Source organism: Xyrauchen texanus, chromosome 28, assembly GCF_025860055.1.
Source record: "Xyrauchen texanus isolate HMW12.3.18 chromosome 28, RBS_HiC_50CHRs, whole genome shotgun sequence".
Classification (NCBI taxonomy): Eukaryota; Metazoa; Chordata; class Actinopteri; order Cypriniformes; family Catostomidae; genus Xyrauchen; species Xyrauchen texanus.
The window spans coordinates 4,840,501-4,861,223 of NC_068303.1; the positions used below are offsets into that span (position 1 = coordinate 4,840,501).

Consider the following 20,723-nt stretch of genomic DNA (forward strand, 5'->3'; position numbering starts at 1 on the left):
GACAATCATTCTTTTAAGCACACATTGTAAGTGGAGTTTATATCAGTGCATGAGTCCTCATTAAGTTATGATTTTTACATTGTTTGTGATAGTGAGGTAATAGTTTGATTCAATGTTTTTGACAATTTAAGCAGATTACTAGATCGGTGTTAAATATGTAAAGCTATTTTTAATATCAGCTCCTGTTTTTTGCCTCTATGTTGGTGTGCAGTCAACAAACTGTAGGAAAAAATATAGATCTGCTGCGTTCTTAGAACACTTAGGCATTTTACTGAATGTAAATTATGCAGACACACTTTTTTATACATTAAAATGTACAGATGCTATTGAAACTCAATTATTATAAGACTATTAATGTTGTCTTTTGATAAAAGTCATGCTCAGCAGCTCACAAACTGTAGGGAAATTATAGATTTGCTTCATTTTTATAATGCTTAAACTTTTACAAAAGTTTCTTTTTAAGTCTTAAGACACAAATTTTAAACGATTCAAATCTTTTGATCGTTTATTGTGACCAACTCATTTCACACAAGACACTCATTTGTCACCACTTTCTGGCATCACCAGAAATGGTCACTGAACGAGTCATAAAATGGATCTGAACAAATTTTGGTGAATGTAGTCAAAACACTCGAGCCACTTGGATACACAAAAATCCCACAAAGCACAAGCACAGAGTAAAAAATTATGACAACTGGGCATGTGCACAATTTTGTTGTAATTGGTTAAAAAAAATTATTCAGGACCAGCTTGTGCTCAGTTTTTTATTGTTATGTATGAAACAGAAGCAAGTGCTCCACAAGGTGCCCTTTATTTTTGCAGCGAATTTGGCAATCCTTGAATCTTTAAAATACTACAAATATTAAAAGTGTATAATACGTATATATTAATAGAATACTTATATCATACTTGTACATTAATATATACTGCAATATATTAAAACTGCTCTAAGTGCTGGATCTCTGCTTGCCACCTACTGACAGCTGTGTCCCACCCCCCCCACTTTTAAAATGACTGCTACACCCCTGACATGACACTACAGACAGGCCAAGAGTTTCCCAGTATAAAAGTGTTTTTCTGTGTCTGAATGCAGTTTCAACTGAATGACGTCATCCTATGATTACAAAAGAAAGCGAGAGAACGAGAGAGAAGCAGACAGAGTGTTAGGGGGAGGGGTTAATATTTTCATCTTTCTTCATGCTTTTTAGTCCATCTTGTTTTTCAGCTCTTAGACACGAGTGTGTTCGTACTCTTATTTGAATTGTTATGAATTACTGTTTTGGTTTGAATCTGCATTGCAGTTGATGGCTTTAGCAGATCTTCACTAAAATTAGATTCAAGCAATTCTAATAAAAACCAGCTGCTACACACACATTCCACAGCCGCCATTAAACCACAAACACAACCAATGACCGGATGATTATCTAATTATCCAACATTGATCAACATATGACATACATCAAGTATTGATCAGACACACTGATGGTCATGACTGTCATCTGTTCTTCTCCACGTTAATAATTATAAAAACAAAAATTTGGATTTCGGGCCATCTGACAGAAACACAAAGCTGTCATCTGATCAGATCTCTTTTGTGTGTTATGCGACTGTTTGACATTTGTCTGACATGCTTGGTTTGATTTTTAGATATGTACATTATATTTTGCTCGATTGTAATGTGATTTAATGCACGAAATTCACTGGTCCGACGTTGTGGGCTTGCGTTACAGACAGCTTCGCTGATTATATATCATGTTTGTGTCGCGACGCTCGTGCTGTCAACCGGGTTTAATCAGAACCGACCCGATCCGGATTGAATCCTCATGCCTGAAACTTACTTCAGCCCCAACCCGTGTAAATGCTGTCCGATCAGGCGAATGACATCTTCCTCCGCCTGAGACAAGCGCTTCTTCTTCTTCAGGGAGCCCGAACCCGTGCCCGAGGCCCCAGAACCCGAGCCCGCACCGCTGGGGTTCGCATTGTTCTGAAGGCCGTTAGAGTCTCCGTTCTGCGCGCTGGCCGTATGGTTCTGCTCCTGTCCAGTCCCGTTCGACTGCATGTTGTTGCCGGTTCGGCTGAGGTGAGTCGCTGACGGAAGGCCCGCTGAAGCCCCTGACTCTCCTGCTCCCTCCGCCGCCGAGGCTCGGTGCTTCTTCCGCGGGGGCGGCGACGCTCCACCGGTGTCCGAGTCGGAGGAGGAGGAAGCGGAGGCCAGAGTTTCCTCACCGAGAGCGGCCGTGGTTAGAAGCCGGTGAAGCCCGGTGGAGGGAAAGAGGCGTGGGGCTCACGCGGTCCAGATTGCGTTATGTAGTGCGAGTGTCGTTCGTGTTGTTGTTTCTCTTCAAACAGCTGCAGAAGTAATGGCGTCCAGACGCGCTGACGTCACCGGACATTTCCCTGCTGCCTCACTTCCGGCCAGCGATCTAACTAACAGGAAGCGCAGTTTGCAAGATATGAATAAATACTCTCCTTCAATCAGTGTAACAATCGTTCTGTCATTTTGTTGGCATCTCTTTTCAGTTGAATTTTCAATACATTTCTTTATTTATAACTTGAGTGTCTAATTCCAAGTTTGGATTTTTGTTTACTAATATCTGACCAAGGTAACCATGGTGACCATCTTGCAAACATTTACATAGGCAAACATTATTAAAACTCAACAAGAAGGTATTAAAGTTTGGCTCTTTTTAATGTACCTTGTAAAGAGTCTTGTAAAGATATTTTACATCAGGCAAACAAAATGATTTGAAACACTGAGAATGGCAAATACACACATAGAGCTGCAAAATCAATAATCTACAAATATTCCACACATTCTGAGAACTGAATCTATAACCATGAGTTTAATCAGAGCACACATGAGACAAACTGAGCATCAGAAGTGAAATGCAAGTGGATTACGGGTACATAGCATGTATCAGACACCACCTTTGTATTTGAGATATGGACCTGAAGTTGTTCTACTATTAAAATGCCATTTGATTAAGTATAAAAAGACCCTGACTATATAATAAGAATATGGTTTCAGTGCACTATTCTCGGTTACTCTACAATTCAATCAACTGATTAAAAAACTCTGCCTTGTGTTAACGCTCCTGTATGAGAGCATTCTGTAACCTTTAGAAAAAAGAGACAAACATATTTTTGTTCAATCTTGATTATGTGTTGACATACATGTGCGCAGGTTGTGGCTTTGTAGGTAGTGCATGCACTGCAGACATGTTGAGCTGTATTGCTCATGTGGGAGACACAGGTTTGATTCCTGCCAGTGTATTGCTCTGATTCCCCTCTCTTTCCTCAATAAATTACTGCCACATCTTTTTCTTTATCAACAGAAAGTGGAAAAGAACCAAAACACAAAAAAGAAAGCATCATGTCCTTGTCTTTTACAGTCTTCTCAGGATTTGTCTAATATTTGATGTGGGAGAGAGACGGTTGTGTTTGCGACAGGTTTATCTTTGCCCTTCATGAAGTAAGTGAGCAATTCTCCTTTTCCTTTCACATAGATGGGTCCTCTTCTTACAAAACGGAAACCATACTCCTTCAGGATGTTATAGCAGTCCTCCACCACCTGAGAAACACCAAATCACACCATAAAACTAAAAAGATATCTATATATAAATTTTTTAAGTAAACTTGTTTTGTTTCTCTGTCTGTCTATTGATCTTATCCTAACGTTTAGACTGAATTAATCTTAAACTATTCAAATTATATCAGGACTTAAAAACTTCAAACTTCTAGGATTTTTAAAATTTAACATTTAAGTTTGTTTCAACAAAATGTCCTGTTATTATTATTATTATTAATAGTAAGAGAAATACTTCTGTCACCTGTATGTTACCCATGACCCCAGTTGACTCCATACGACTGGCCACATTCACAGTGTTTCCCCAGATATCAAAATGAGGTTTACGAGCACCAATGACTCCAGCTAATATGCCTCCCTTATTCAGACCTGACAATAAAATGCACACAATAAAACTATACTTCCAAACTACTGCATTGTATATATGACACATTCTCAACTATATTTTTAATACAGGTCTGTAATCCAGTCAGATGTTTGCTCACCTATGCGCAGCATGAAGTTATTAAATGACTGTTTGTTTAGATTTCCAAGTGTGACTTTCATAGCCAGGGCGAAGTCTGCTAGATCAGCAAAGTGTTGCCAACGCTCTAATATGGAACTATCCTCCAACTGTAGCACAAACAGACACACGCGCACACACACACACACACACACACACACACACACACACACACACACACACACACACACACACAGCGTGACACCATCATTATCATCAGAATGACAGGATACATCTTTGTAAGTATTGCATGCTCTATCTAGTATGTGTCTAGTGTGTGTTGTGCAGTTGACCTTGCGGTTGCCGTATCCGTTAGTGTTGCTTTCTGGTGTCACACCTGATGCAGCCATATACGTGCTACCGATGGTCTTAATCTTTGTGATGAAACGAAACTCAGAGCGATCCAAGAGCTACTCAATGAAAAAAAAACACAACAAATTATTTTAAAGAGATCTTCAGCTTCATAAATGATGAAACATGAGCATTCTAATTATTAAACAAATAAAGTAAGAGAAAAAAAAGAGAGACTCACGAGACTCACACTGTCAAAGTCAGAGATGATCTCATTTAGGATGCGAAGACATTCTATTCCTCCATTGTTTATGCTCTCCTCTGTGTAAAAGTCAGAGAAGTTTGGAATAGAGGCGAACATCACGCCAGTCTCATCATAAGACTGACTGTAGAGCTCCTGCAATAGACATAAACATCAGTTAACATATTTATTCATAACTACACTCAATTAGAACCATACTCTTGCTTTACTCAATCAGAACTAAACTCATTCAGGACTGTACTCTCTAAGGACTAGACTCTTTCATGAACAAACTCATTTAAAGACCACTCAACCAGGACTATTCTGTTTCAGTACATTCAGAATTACACTTATTTATCATTTCACATTTTTATGTTAACAGTACTTTTATGTTTTAATATCTAATATAACTACACTATACTCAGTCAGTACTATAAACAATCAGAACTGTACTCATTCTGAACTATACTCAATCAGAACTATACTTATTTCTAACTACACTCATTTAGAACTATACTTAATACAATACTTATTTGAAACTATACTCAATTTAAAACGTCTTATTAAGAACTACACTCAGTCAGTACAATATACTCCACTAGAACTATACATTATCAGAACTATACTCAATCAGAGATATTCTCATTCAGAACTATATTCAATCAGATGTACACTCACTCAGAACTATACTCAGTCAGAACTATACTCAATCAGAACTGTACTCACTCAGAACTAAACTCACTCAGAACTATACTCAATCAGGACGATACTGATTCAGAACTGTACTCATTCAGAACTATACTCAATCAGAACTATACTCAATCAGAACTTTACTCAAACATGAGTCCTACACTCAATCTGAAGAATGCTCATACTAATTCAGAACTATACTCATTCAGAACTATACTCATTCAGAACTATACTCAATCTGAACTAATCTCAATCTGAAATTTACTCATTCAGAACTACACTCAATCTGAACTAATCTCAATCTGAAATTTACTCATTCAGAACTACACTCAATCTGAACTAATCTCAATCTGAAATTTACTCATTCAGAACTATACTCAATCAGAATTATACTCATTCAGAAATATACTCAATTAGAACTGTACTCAATCAGAACTTTAATCGATCAGAACTTTACTAATCAGAACTTTACTCAAACAGGAGTCCTATACTCAATTAGAACTGTACTCATTCAGAACTATATTCTATTAGAATTATACTCAATCAGAACTGTATTAATTCCGAACTATACTCAATCAGAATTATACTCAATCAGAAAGGCACCTAATCAGAACAATACTCAATCAGGACGATACTGATTCAGAACTATATTCATTCAGAACTATACTCAATCAGAACTGTACTCACTCAGAACTATACTAATTCAGAACTATACTCAATCAGAACTGTAACCAACCAGAACAATCCTCAATAAGGACGATACTGTTTCAGAACTATATTAATTCAGAACTATACTCAATCAGAAATGTACTCATTCAGAACTATACTAAATTAGAACTGTACTCATTCAGAACTATACAAATTCAGAACTACACTCAATCAGAACTGTACTCATTCAGAACTATACTCAATCAGAACTGTGCCCAATCATAACAATACTCATTCAGAAATATACTCAATGAGAACTATACACAATCAGAACTATACTGAATCAGAACTGTGCCCAATCATAACAATACTCATTCAGAAATATACTCAATGAGAACTATACACAATCAGAACTATACTCAATCAGAACTGTGCCCAATCATAACAATACTCATTCAGAAATATACTCAATGAGAACTATACACATTCAGAAATATACTCAATCAGAACTGTGCCCAATCATAACAATACTCATTCAGAAATATACTCAATAAGAACTATACACAATCAGAACTGAACTCAATAAGAACAATACTCAAAAACTACACCCATTCAGAAATATTCTCATTCAGAACTATACTCCATAAGTATTATACTAATTTACTCTTCATCTTAAATTACAAAAAGAGAACATGTAATGTATCTCTCTCTCTCCCTCTCATACCTCATCTCGTTTCTTGGAGCCCAGAAAGTGTTTAGCCACATGGTCAGGCAGCATGTTAGTGACCAATGCCTCATTGTATGTTCTCATTTCATACACTTTCTCCTTCTGGTCATGCACCTCCATCTTCCACAGAAAAAGCTTACGGGACTGTCTTTCCACCTGAGAAAGAAATAAACAGGGACAATATATGCTTATATTTTAGCAGTGTCATATAAACACAGACAAACTTTTAAGGTATTTTCTGACATACATGACGTGCAAAGTAGTAGAAACTGATCATCATAATAATAATCATCATGGTGAGCAGATATCTGGTGGGAACCACAGAGTACCTGTAGACGCACACACAGTCACATGAAATTCAGAAAAAACAGGGAAACGCTAAAAGAATTCAGTTGTTTGTACATACACTATATGGCCAAAAGTATGTGGACATAGTGTATACCTGTAGTCCAGGTAGCGAATTAAATCGAAGATTTCGTAAATGTACATCCAGCTGTGGATGTTTACGGCACCTGTTGCTATGGTAACCAACAGCATGAGCGCCAGCTTGACGACATGGCTGAGCTGGACGAGCATGACGGTTGCCACGAGTGACAACACAGATATGTAGCTGTAATGTTTGGGGTTCTCTGCACACCCACCATCACCCAGAGTTTCGAGAGTCAGGCCAGAGCTGGAGTTGAGCAGCAGCAGAGGAGGCTGAACACAGCTCAGCTGAAAACCACAACAAAAGGACTGTATGTCTTTATGTTTGTGCTGTATGTGTAAAAATAGTAATGGTAATTTTGAATTTACTTGAATATTTTGATGTTCCTACAACTTACAGTAATCAAAACCCAGTAGACAGATACAGTATTATGGAGGTACACCATCAGTCTGCCTGATCTGATGCATCCATTTCTGGTCTTTTTGTTCTCAATTAAAAGGCTGATGAGTTGAATCGGGTGTGTTAGATTAAGGAGACATCAAAAACATGTACTGTTGGTGTGCCTCCAGAAATGGGGTTGGAAAACACTGATCTAGCATAGTCCCTGATGGAAAAAGGTGAAATGTGTCAGGTCTCACCATATCGGCCACCTCAGCCATAGTCAGAACAAATATAGCAGCCATGGCCCATGTGTTACGAGCCCAACGTGTGCGATCAATCCACTGCGAGAACGACACCAACCTTCGGGAGAACACCTTATACACACATAGGTCACACTGTTAAACAGACTGTCTCTCTTATGGCAATAATAATTGGGTGAACTGAGTGAAATAAATACAGAGCATATTTTACCCCAAAATTATAAAAATTAAAATAATAAGTAATTATATTTTCATATAGAAAATGAAGCTTATTTTAGGACCATTAATTAAGAACATTTCCACTGAGTTCTCAATGCTGTAATGCATTCACCCTAGTAGTATGTGTTGTACAGCCTTTAAATTACACTGATTTCAATGAAAATTAAATAATGTGTTATAGAAATGAGAATCAACATTGAGAAAAAAAGGGAACACAAAAAAACTCAAAAGTACAACATCCGGGGGCCTGGGTAGCTCAGCAAGTAAAGACGCTGACTACCACACCTGGAGTTGCAAGTTCGAATCCAAGGCGTGCTTAGGAACTCCAGTCAGGCTTCCTAAGCAACCTAAGGCCTGGTTGCTAGGGTGGGTAATGTTAACCTCCTCGTGGTCGCTATACTGTGGTTCTCACTCTCGGTGGGGGGGCGTGGTGAGTTATGCGCGAATGCCGCTGAGAATAGCATGAGGTCTCCGTGGTAAGGCACTCAACAAGCCAGAATGACGGTCCCAGACGCGGAGGCAACTGAGATCCGTCCTCCGCCACCCGGATTGAGGCGAATCACTATGCCACCATGAGGACTTAGAGCGCATTGGGAATTGGGCATGCCAAATTGGGGAGAAAAAACAAAAACAAAAAAAAAGTACAACATCGAGAAACATTTAAGTAATGAGAATCCAACAGGTTGAAAAAACGTCAGAAAAATCACAATGGTCCATTAAATGTAGGCTTTATTTTCTTTATGCAAAATATAATTTCTTATTTATTCTTTCAGTTTTGGTGTGAAATATAAACCAGATGTTTTTTGTGAGATTCACCCAAAATCATCTATCATTGTCAAAATCATGGTGATATTGGACTCACTCGAGGGAAGATAGCAGCCAGTGAACACAGAGTCAGAATCAGCAGTAACACCTCACCCACAGCCAGAGTCACATAATTCACAATCAACCTGTTGTAAATCCATAAGACAATGAATATTCAGTTTATCATGTTGTATTAGTAATGTAGTAAATCTTTCATGAGGTTTACTCACTGTGGATCTATGAGTATTTCCATGGCAGAGGTGAAGATCAGAACGACACAACTGCAGCTGAAAGCAACACCAGTCTGTCTCTCTTTCTCTGCAGAATAACGAGTCTCTAGATCAGAGTCCACAAACCTCAGAGACAGAACAGCTGTCCTCCTCTCTTTCAGACTTAGACAGAAGGAGGCAGTAATGTGAGAGAGGTACATAAAAACCAAACCATGATTTCAAATCAGTTATAAACTCTAGGTCTGTCATTACATCTCTTCTGCCTCTCTCTCCAGCAGAACTTCGTTCAGCAGATGGGTGAGATCCTGCTCATCTACCATCCCTTCATCTGACATACCATCCAGTTGCAACTGCTGAGAAAATACACACAGGTCAAAGGTCATGCAGGCATATTGTTAGACAATCAGACAGACAGATAGATAGACAGATAGATAGATAGATAGATAGATAGATAGATAGATAGATAGATAGATAGATAGATAGATAGATAGATAGATAGATAGATAGATAGATAGATAGATACATAAACAGAACAACAGACAGATAGATAGATAGATAGATAGATAGATAGATAGATAGATAGATAGATAGATAGATAGATAGATAGATAGATAGATAGATAGATAGATAGATAGATAGATAGATAGATAGATAGATAGATAGATAGATAGATCTCTCACCTGTGTTTCTGTCTCCTCGTGTGTGTTTTTTAATGACGTGTTGCTGCGTCTGGTCTCTGTGGTGTTGATCAGCTGAAGAGAGTTGTAGGACAGACAGACATTAAGAGAGGAGAACTACAGATTACAGAGAGAGAGAGAATTAATATCATGGTACTCACCGTCCCGTTGGTCACTCCGTTCGTTTTAGCTGTTTCGTTAGACATGAGTACCAGGTATGTGTCGATGCCTTTCTCCATTAGATAGTCACAGCGCTCTCCTCCATTCCCTGGCTCCAGTTCAAACTCACCGTGCAAACAGTCCTTTGTGCTCTGAGATATGTGTACACGCCTGCAAACACAACCGCGCAAATATAAATGAAGACATATCATAAGGCGTGTGCAAATAAGCAATGCTGTATTGAAGTCAGACTAAATTATGCCTGCTCTGACCCACCTCAGCCCCTAGTATCAATGGCAGTTCTGATGCTGCTTTAATACAAAAGTAAATTAAATTCAACATCAGAGCAGCTTTAAACTTTGTTGTTGTTATGGCAGAGCAGTTATTTTATAGTTTTATTTTCATTCATTTCATGTTTTTATATTAATAATTTTTATATTTAAATCATGAAGCTCATAACATTATTTATGCCCGAGGTGTATATTTTATACACTGATAAGCCAAAATATTATGGCCACCTGCCTAATATGCTGCCAAAAAAGCGGCTACTTAGCCCCATATGCAGCAGGGTGCGATGCACTGTGTGTTGTGACACATTTCTCCCATAACCATCATAAAAAATTTCACAGTAGACCTTCTGTTGATTCATACCAGATGGCATTTCCTTTGTTGCCCTCGTGCATCGATGAGCCTTGGGCGCCCAACAATCTGTCGCCGGTTTGTGGTTTGTCCCTCCTCGGACCACTGTCGGTAGGTACTCACCACTGCTGACCAGTAGCACCCCACAAGCCTTGCCGTTTCAGAGATGCTCTGACCCTGTCATCTGGCCATAACAGTTTGGCTGATGTCAAAGTCACTCTGGTCTTCACTCCTGCCCATTTCTCCTGCATTCAACACGTTGACTATGAGAACTGATTGTTCGCGTCCATCTAATCTACCCAGACCTTGACATGTGGCCTTGTTAAGAGATGACGAACGTTATTCGCTTCACCTGTGAGAGATTATAAAGTTTTGGCTCATCGGTGTATATTAGCTAAGGTGTACTGAGTGTTTTTGTGTGTTACTATCTTGTTGCTAGGGTGTTGTGGATGGTGCTCAAGGTGTTGCTACTGTATATTTTAGCTACGGTGTTCTGAGTGGTTTTTAGAACATTACTATGCAGTCACGAGGGTGTTGTGGATGGTTCTCAAGGTGTTGCTACTGTATATTTTAGCTACGGTGTTCTGAGTGGTTTTTAGAACATTACTATGCAGTCACAAGGGTGTTGTGGATGGTTCTCAAGGTGTTGCTACTGTATATTTTAGCTACGGTGTTCTGAGTGGTTTTTAGAACATTACTATGCAGTCACAAGGGTGTTGTGGATGGTTCTCAAGGTGTTGCTACTGTATATTTTAGCTAAGGTGTTCTGAGTGGTTTTTAGAACATTACTATGCAGTCACAAGGGTGTTGTGGATGGTTCTCAAGGTGTTGCTACTGTGTATTTTAGCTAAGGTGTTCTGAGTGGTTTTTAATACATTACTATGCAGTCACAAGGGTGTGGTGGGTGGTTGCTAGGGTGTTGCATTATAGTTGCTAAGGTGTTCCGGTTGGTTGCCAGGGTGTTACTACTGTATACATTTGCTAAGGTGTTCTGAGTGTTTTTTAGTGCTTTACTATGGGTTTGCAGGGGTGTTGGTGGGTGGTTGTTAGGGTGTTGTTACTGTATACATTTGCTAAGGTGTTATAAGTGGTTCTTGGAGCATTACTATGCAGTTGCTGTTGTGGGTGGTTACCAGGTTGTTGTAAACCTTTGTTAAGGTTTTTTTATGTTTGGATGTGATTTAAGTTTATTAATTTTAGTTTAAAGTTTTGAAAAATGTGTATGCTTATTAATTTTTATAATTTCTATCTTTTGATACCTACATTTTATTAACATTCACTTTACCCTGACAACCACCCACAACACTTCTACAAGCATCTATAATAATGCATTACAAACGCACAAAACACCTTAACAACAGTATACAGTAGCAACACCCTGGCAACCACCTTATTAACTGCATATGAATGCACATAAACCAGATCAGAACACCCTTAGCACTGTATAGCAACACCCTGGAAAACACCTACAAATTGCTGTCTAAATGCTTTTATGACACCTTTGAGCAGCATAAAACAGTCTGTGACACCAAAATGCCCCTTCAAATGCAGCTTCTTTGCCACCTTTGCAGTGTAAAGATGGATATAGACTTCTGTTGTTTTTGTATGTTGATACTGATATACTGATCTCACCCTGGGATGCCCCCCGACTCCATCTTGTTTGCCACGGTAACATCAGTGGACCAGACATCAAACTGCCAACGCTTCTGTCCCAGGACTCCTCCTAGAACAGTACCTGTGTGCACACCTACACGCATGTCCACCCCCGTCTGAGTTTTCTCACGCACGTAGCTGAGCACAGTTGGCAAGCATGAGTCATTATTCATTATAATACCTATAAAATACTTTTAATATTAGCTACAAGCCACTCATATCTTAAAGTAGTTAAACTACATACATACATACATCCTTACATTATTCGTGGAATTGTAATTGCTGTGTAAATGCATTTATGCCACTTTTGAGCAGATTTCAACATGTGCTGTAAATCAGCGGTTCTTAACCAAAAGCAACCAAGTAAGATTATAGCAATTATGCCACCTAAAGGTCCCCTGGTTGAGAAACACTGTTGTAAGTAAAGCCCCTGTGGGCGTGTACTCACGAGATGGCATCTACCATGGACAGGCCCATCATGATCGAACAGGCCGCGTGATCTTCACGGTAATCAGGCAAACCGCAGATACAGTAATAACAATCACCCAGAATCTTGATCCTCAGCTGATGGTGTTGCTGTAAAAAAACACATACAGATGTGTTACATATCTTCTGTAGAAACTGTCCTTTTTTGTATTGTCTCTGATAGGTGGACATCAATAAATATTTTAAATGTTTTCACTCACTTGTGCTAATTTGTCGAAGCGAGCGAAGAGCTCGTTGAGTAGTTTAACGAGTTCTTTGGGAGTGACAACAGATGACAGCTGAGTAAAACCTACAATATCTGCAAAAAGGATACTACCCAGAGATGAGAGTGGCTGTCAGGTCATTACACAAGTCCATTTTAATGTATAAAGTTTGAACAGCCTTGTTTAAAATCAACCCATTTTACTTGCTTAATGTGACATTTTAAGGAGTGAAGCAGTACTCGTAAAGAAAGAAATATTGGGCTGATCTTGGTTTTATCCATCATCAAACAGCATTTCTGAAAATCACTATTCGCAAGATTTTGGAAAAGGCTGTATTACCTACAAAAGAAGCCAAAAAATGTTTTTTTTTACCTGACGTTTTCATGGCGGTACATGTACATTGTGTTGAACTGTTGGGCATCTGATTTTTGATTGGCCCCTTTCTTCATCCCCTGAAGCATCTCATCTGCTATGTGCTTCGGCAAGATCGACAATAACAACTCCTCCTATAGACACACACACATAATACAAGAGTATGTCATGAATGTGTGTGACAATTTTCTTCTACAAAGATATCTGACATACAAACATTACTTGTATCTTGTGGTGTTGTTTCGTTTACTCGCTTGACATGTGAGTTATTAGAAGGCATATATTGTGCTTGTGACAACTACTTCAACAGAATATGATAGAAAACATTATTTAAATAGTAATAGAATATCATTAAATATCATTATTAACATAATATATAAAATATGCAACAAATACATGTTATACATGCTTTCACAATATTTGAGCATCAATAAACAGTTTTTAAACTTTCAGACATTGAGGGTCTCAAACACAACAAACTTTAGCATTAAATTCCCACGAACAAAATGTATTTGATTTTATTAGTGTTACTGAATACTTTAAAGTGTTAAGGGTTGAATAAGAAAGAAAAAAGGATGGACGGACAGACAGACAGACGGATGGATGGATGGGTGGATGGATGGATGGGTGGGTGTATGGATGGATGGATAGATGGGTGGATGGATGGATAGATAGATGGATGGATGGATGGATGGATGGATGGATGGATGGATGGATGGATGGATGGATGGATGGATGGGTGGATGGATGGATGGGTGGATGGATGGATAGATGGATGGATGGATGGATGAGTGGATGGATGGATGGATGGGTGGGTGGATTGATGGATGGGTGGATGGATGGGTGGATGGATGGATGGATGGGTGGGTGGGTGTATGGATGGATGGATGGATGGATGGGTGGATGGATGGATGGATGGGTGGATGGATGGGTGGATGGATGGATGGGTGGATGGGTGGGTGGATGGATGGGTGGATGGATGGATAGATGGATGGATGGGTGGATGGATGGGTGGATGGATGGACGGATGGATGGATGGACGGGTGGATGGATAGACGGGTGGATGGATGGATGGGTGGATGGATGGATGGGTGGATGGATGGATGGGTGGGTGTATGGATAGATGGATGGATGGATGGATGGATGGATGGGTGGATGGATGGATGGGTGTATGGATGGATGGATGGATGGGTGGATGGGTGGATGGATGGATGGATGGATGGGTGGGTTTTGGATGGGTGGGTTTTGGATGGATGGATGGATAGACATATGGAAACAAAATTATTTATGGACTGTATGTTTAATTACAAAGGTTTTGTGATGCTTTAATTGGTGTATGTGAAGTCTGAACCATTATTTATTTCCTCCTCTCCAGTTCACGAACAGAAGAATGATGTGGGACTTCGGGAATTTGATCACAGAGCATGTTTGTCTCTTGATACTGTTGCCATGGTAAACTAAACCAGTCTGCTGCATTCTGATTGGTTGGCTGCCCTCATCTCACAGAAACCCCACTTGTCCTTGAGGCATTCTGGGATTGAGAGGGTCTCTGGAGACCATGTGACCACACAAGCAGGACAGATAGAATGAGACTGAGAACAGAAAGCAATTAAATTGGGATACTATAAATCCCAATCAGATTACCATTAGTAATTTAGGATTCTGTCGGCTATAAATATGAGACCAAAACACTTGTAAACAATAGCACATATAATCTCCCAAAATCCATTTACTTAAAATCTGATGTGTATAATGTTAAATGCAGAATTGCAAGGAAAGTGCAAGTGTGTTATTTCTATACCTTTAGTGTCACCAAACATAATTTCAACAATAATTGAAAACAGTCAAAAATTATATCATTATTTTTGCAATTCTGTTTGGTGCCACTAGCTATGCAGAAATGACATACTTCACCAATTTTGGAGAGGAAGTGGAGGCGGGTGTCACAAGCATGACTGAGAAAATCTCTCCCTTTTTCCCTTTTTCTCAAAAGATGTTTCTCACTTGAGCACATCTGTCTTTCTGCCACATGCACACAAGTGCTCCTTTGAGAAGTGCTGTACGTCTTGCTGTAAGACACACATTGGCTTATCATATGTTGTTTTTTAAAAAAGAGCATGAACTCACCTAAAATTAAACTGACTTCTAAAATTGATAGTTCTGGCCCTGGAACTGATTGGTCAACACAGCACTTCAGGTGTGCTACAATACACAATATAGTGATAGGTATGATGTGAAAACCCTGTTCACCAGCTACTGTACTGATCACCACACAGCACCCAACTATTAACCCTTAATGTCAGGGGCTATATCTTCTAGGATGACACTTGATGAATTGGCTTCATCAATAAATTTATATATATATATATATATATATATATATATATATATATATATATATATATATATATATATATATATATATATATATATATATATATTAATTTGTCATTAACATTTGTCATTAATGCTTATTCACATCAATTATGCTAAGGTCTGATAATTCAACTGAGCTCAGTATGCACTGTGTGACCAACATAAAATACTGTGTAATGGCAAATGTGGACTCTTGGGTCTTTATTGCTGTTGCAATAACAGCAGTCTGGGGAATTACTTCATTAAGGCAGTAAGAGTAACAAGAGGACACAACCTGCAGTCTGAGCTTGTGTATGTGAGTGTGTTGTACAATGAGTTCTGCTCTGATGTGCCAATTACAGGTAACAGAACACCTGGGTCCCCGAGCAGAGCTCCACCACTGAGCCCAATTAGAGCATCTCTATTACCTGTTCATTACACACATATATTCATGTTTACATGGTTATCTAAATGGGGACATACCATGTAGGAATATTTTTATATTCCTAATATAAATAATAATAATACATTTGTTTTTATATAAAGCTAATCATTCATAATACTTACGATCCACAATTGTCCTGACCAACCACTGGGTGGCGCCATAATTATTTTCATTGCCGCTGGACTGTTTTCATGTTTTGTCTCCTTAAATGTATAAAACTACCGAAACGAGCGATCCAGATGGAGAACAACAACCATTTTAACCCTTGTGTGTCAATAAAAAAAAAGTTACTCAGAGGTCCCAAGAGAATATTATTTTCCACATTATCACAGTCTGGGATATGTAAATGAATAGCAACAACATTGATTTTGATGCATTATAATTTTTTGTGCAGTGTCAGATTTAAACATCAGTCCTGATCATAACTACCAAATATTAATTCATTTTCAGGATTGTAACCCTTTAAATATCAGTTTGTTTACATAATGCCACTGTTGTTTTTTACACACACACACACACACACACACACACACATTTCTCAACACACACCATCCATACCAACACATGCACACAATTTTAGCTGCATCATTTATTCAATTGGCCTGCAGTGCTCTATAATACAGCAAACAGAAAATAGGGAAAAAGCATGTATTTGCTCCATAGGTTATTTTAACCTTAACAGTATTCGAAGCACTTTACACTGTGACTCATTCACCCATTCACACACACATGCATACACCAATGACATCAGAGCTGCCATGCAAGGTGCTAGCCTGCCATTGGGAACAACTTGGGGTTCAGTGTCTTGCACAAGGACACTTTGGCATGTGGAGTCATGTGAGCTGGGATTCAAACCACCAACCCTGCGATTAGTGGCCAACCCGCTCTACCAACTGAGCCGCCCCAGCTAAGTTGTGGCTCACATGAGAAAAATAGCACAATCTGGTTGAAAATCTAAAATAATTTACATTTTGAAGCCAGGGCTCCAGAATGAAAGCATAATATCATATAATTCATGATTTTATGCTTTAATGGCACTGGGATCAAATATTGCTGTTTTAATGGGTTTCAATGGGGAAATTTTTGTCCTTAAGGTCCTGAGTGTAACTATTTTGTGTACACAGTATATAATAGATGTATTATAACTGAGATTGAAATATTAAAATTCCCCCAAAAATACACACTTAAGGTCGCACAAGGGTTAAGTGTTAATTGGAGTAAAAATGAGTTCTCCTCTTGTCCAGTCAATGGCTATCATAACAAATCGAAGTAGTTAATGATATCAACGTAACTAACCTCGAGCCATCGCTACATTTTCAAACTTTATGTGATCTTCAGTAAGTCTCAGAGCCTTGTTTTAATTCAGGCAAAGTTAAATATGCCGTATATCCTGACTAATACTTTCTGGGTGCATTTTCCTCAAAAAACATCCACTTCATTTAAAACTTTTTAAACTGTTATAAGAGAGAAAATGCATTAGAGAATGTGTGTTTGTGTACCTGTTGTTGACTCTGCTCCTTTAGTGTAAGACTGACTTCCAGAGATTGTTTGGCCTCTAGAAACGCTGTGCGGTATTTTCGGTCAGCCATGAAATAAGACATCATGCCCACCAACATGACACCAAAATACAGCATCAGATTTGCCACAAGCTACACAAAAACAGACTTGTGTTACTGTTGCCTTAATACAAACACACTAAAACTGTAAAAAAAAAAAAAAAAGGGATATTATGGTTGCTAAGAGATCATAACCTAAATATAAAGCCTTACTTCATGACATAATGAATCTATGGAAGTATTTTAATGACAAATGTCTTAGCATGCTGAATTGCACTAAATAAAAATAAACAAATTGCATTAACAGTGCTTGCATTTGGGGGTGCAATTTCATGTTTATATATTTAAGCTGTGACCTTTAAATTAAAAACATTTCACACAAAATGTAATAATTAAAATTTCTGTAATAAATATTCGCCATTAAAAGCTGTTCCAAAATAATACGTATTTTTTTATTTCATCTTTATTGAACATTACAAGTAATATTTGGTCCATTATATTTTGCATTGCAAATTTGCCTCTTAGTGTAATGCATTTATTTTTCAATAAATGCAATTCAGTGTGCTTTTTGTTTCAAAGACATTTGTCATTAATATACTTCCAGAATCTTTCATCATATGAGTTTCCACCCTCTGTGTGACATGTAGCATAACACATTTCTCTGACCCAGTGTTTCATTCAATCAATAAACATGAATGGATCATTCAAGTTTAGTGTCTGATGAGGACATGCCTACAGATTGTACAGCAAATTAAAATAACCCCAATATACTGACAATTAGCAAAGAACCAGTCACACTGCTTCTAGTTTTAGGGACATTTTGGAGAGAAACTGGTCAATTTTTTGCATTGTATATGAACTCTATTGCTGGACCTACGATGAAGAGGTGTAAAAAAGAGACATGCAATTGTTAAGCTACTTTTCAGGAGATATTTCTACCTGGTTTGACCCTTAAAAATTACTTATAAGTCTGATCAATCTGATTAATTATCTGAAATAATTTAACTAACAAAAAGTAACATGTATTTTTGGACATGCTACTGTTTCAATAAATACATGTAATTTGCATAGTACTTTAATATGGTAATCATTCAGTACCATAGTATACAACAATCAGTCAACAATTTGAACACACATGACTGCATTTATGTTTCTCATTATCTCAAAAACATTTTGATCTATAAACTGTGCTTACTTTTGAATGTCTTTACAAAACTAGAAAAAAAAAGGCTGTAATCTTAGCGAAAGGTGGCTACTTTGAAGATACTTAAAGGGATAGTTCACCCAAAAAAATGGAAATTCTCTAATCATTTACTCACCCTCTTGCCATCCCAGATGAGTATGACTTTTTTTCTTCTGCAGAACACAAACGAAGATTTTTTAAGAATATTTCAGCTATGTAGGTCTATACAATGCAAGTGAATGGGTCCAAAATTTTATAGGTCCAAAAATCATACAATTGCAGCACAAAATTAATCCACACGACTCAAATGGTTAAATTCATATCTTCAGAAGTGATGTTATAAGTGTGGGTGAGAAACAGATCGATATTTAATTCCTTTCTTTTATTATAAATCTTCATATTCTTCTTCTTTTGTTTTTGGCGCTTCATATTCTTCATGCATATCGCCACCTACTGGGCAGGGAGGAAGATTTATAGTGAAAAGGGAATTAAATATTGATCTGTTTCTCAACCACACTTATAATATCGCTTCTGAAGACATGGATTTAACCTCTGGAGTCGAATGGGTTTATATTATGCTGCCTTTATGTGCTTTATGGGGCTTCAAAGTTCTGGCCACCATTGAATTGCATTGAATTGATCTACAGAGCAGAGATATTCTTCTAAAATTGTGTTCAGTAGAACAAAGAAAGTCATATACATCTGGGAGTAAATTATGAGATAATTTTCATTTTTGGGTGAACTATCCCTTTAAATGAAACATTGTTGGATTTGTATAATTTGTAAGTTATATTTTACATACTATCATTTGTGCTATATCATAGTTTATAGTTTGACTCTAGTCGTTAACATCACTTATGGTACCGACATAGTAGTACTTTAAGTGTTTGCGTGTTTCTCACCTGTCTGGTCAGTGTTGTTATCTGAAGTTTGTCTTGGTATCTCTGCGTTATAGTGACTCCCAGCAGCACCGTGTGCGCGGCGCACGAGAGCGCGCTCAGTAGCGCGATGGGCGCGAGCGGCAGCGGGAGCGTGAGGAAGAATGAGAAGATGAAGAAGGTCTGCCATCCGACCGAATCACCGGCGGCGTAAAACCCCGCGAAATTCAAACCGAAGTAGCACAGCACGTGTACCGTGATGAGCAGCCAGAGCGCGTATGGCACGAGGCTTCGGGACACAGACTCGGGAAGCAACCGGAACCGGGACAGGGTATAGAGCAGAATATCCAACCCCAGACCAGCGGCCGCCACCGCGAGTGTGTTCAGTTTATCCTGAGAGTAAACCACCGCGCACATGATGACCACATAACCGTTAAAAAGAGCCGCGAACACGATCAGCACCAGTAGCGTCTCCTGCCGCTGGCGCAGAAAGTACGTCTGATAGGCTTTCTCAAGAGATTCCGTGGAGAACGTGAGACGCATGAAGCGCGGAAGCGACAGACAGCCACCGGAGCCACGCGCCGCCGTCACCTCGCGCGCACCTGCGGTCGTGTGCGGCTCCGATACGGTCACCGGACGGTCCTGAGTCCCGTTCACCGACATAGTGAAGCTCTTCGAAGTCTTGACGTGCAATACTGCTTTGTGTGAACGATCCGTCACGGTTTTCCGAGTTTATTCCGCTCGGGTTTGAGTGATGACAGTGTTCCGTAGAAACACACCGGAGAGATTCAGTCTGTCATTCCTCAATGATCTCCGGTGACTCCGTTTCCATGACAAACACTTCTTAGGCTGCTCCTCCACATCCTTAAAACAACAATAACAACTATTATAATCTATCTATCTATCTATCTATCTATCTATCTATCTATCTATCTATCTATCTATCTATCTATCTATCTATCTATCTATCATCATGTCTGTCTGTCTATCATCATGTCTGTCTGTCTATCTATCTATCATCATGTCTGTCTATCTATCTATCTATCTATCTATCTATCTATCTATCTATCTATCTATCATCATGTCTGTCTGTCTATCATCATGTCTGTCT

General features: G+C 38.6%; 2 protein-coding genes across 2 annotated transcripts in view; both read right to left on the reverse strand.

Moving 5' to 3' along the window:
* The window catches only part of wdr26b (WD repeat domain 26b), a 35,324-nt gene extending 32,950 nt beyond the window's left edge, over positions 1-2,374 (reverse strand). Inside the window, exon 1 of the mRNA XM_052095764.1 lies at positions 1,839-2,374. Coding sequence (XP_051951724.1) covers positions 1,839-2,059 — 221 coding nt within the window. The 5' untranslated portion in view covers positions 2,060-2,374. The remainder of the gene's footprint in view (positions 1-1,838) is intronic.
* Positions 2,375-3,385: 1,011 nt separating this feature from the next.
* On the reverse strand, positions 3,386-20,179 carry LOC127622183 (adenylate cyclase type 3-like). Its single transcript, XM_052096179.1, has 20 exons — positions 19,637-20,179; positions 17,495-17,644; positions 13,196-13,329; positions 12,821-12,932; positions 12,583-12,710; positions 12,114-12,272; positions 9,845-10,013; positions 9,687-9,758; positions 9,259-9,359; positions 9,007-9,168; positions 8,835-8,922; positions 7,751-7,867; positions 7,128-7,399; positions 6,933-7,014; positions 6,683-6,841; positions 4,630-4,776; positions 4,382-4,498; positions 4,072-4,198; positions 3,831-3,955; positions 3,386-3,571 (listed from the first exon to the last, which is right to left on the reverse strand). The coding sequence occupies exons 1-20, from the start codon at positions 20,153-20,155 to the stop codon at positions 3,398-3,400; spliced, it is 3,114 nt and encodes a 1,037-aa protein (XP_051952139.1). The 5' UTR covers positions 20,156-20,179; the 3' UTR covers positions 3,386-3,397.
* Between the last annotated feature and the right edge of the window lie 544 nt (positions 20,180-20,723).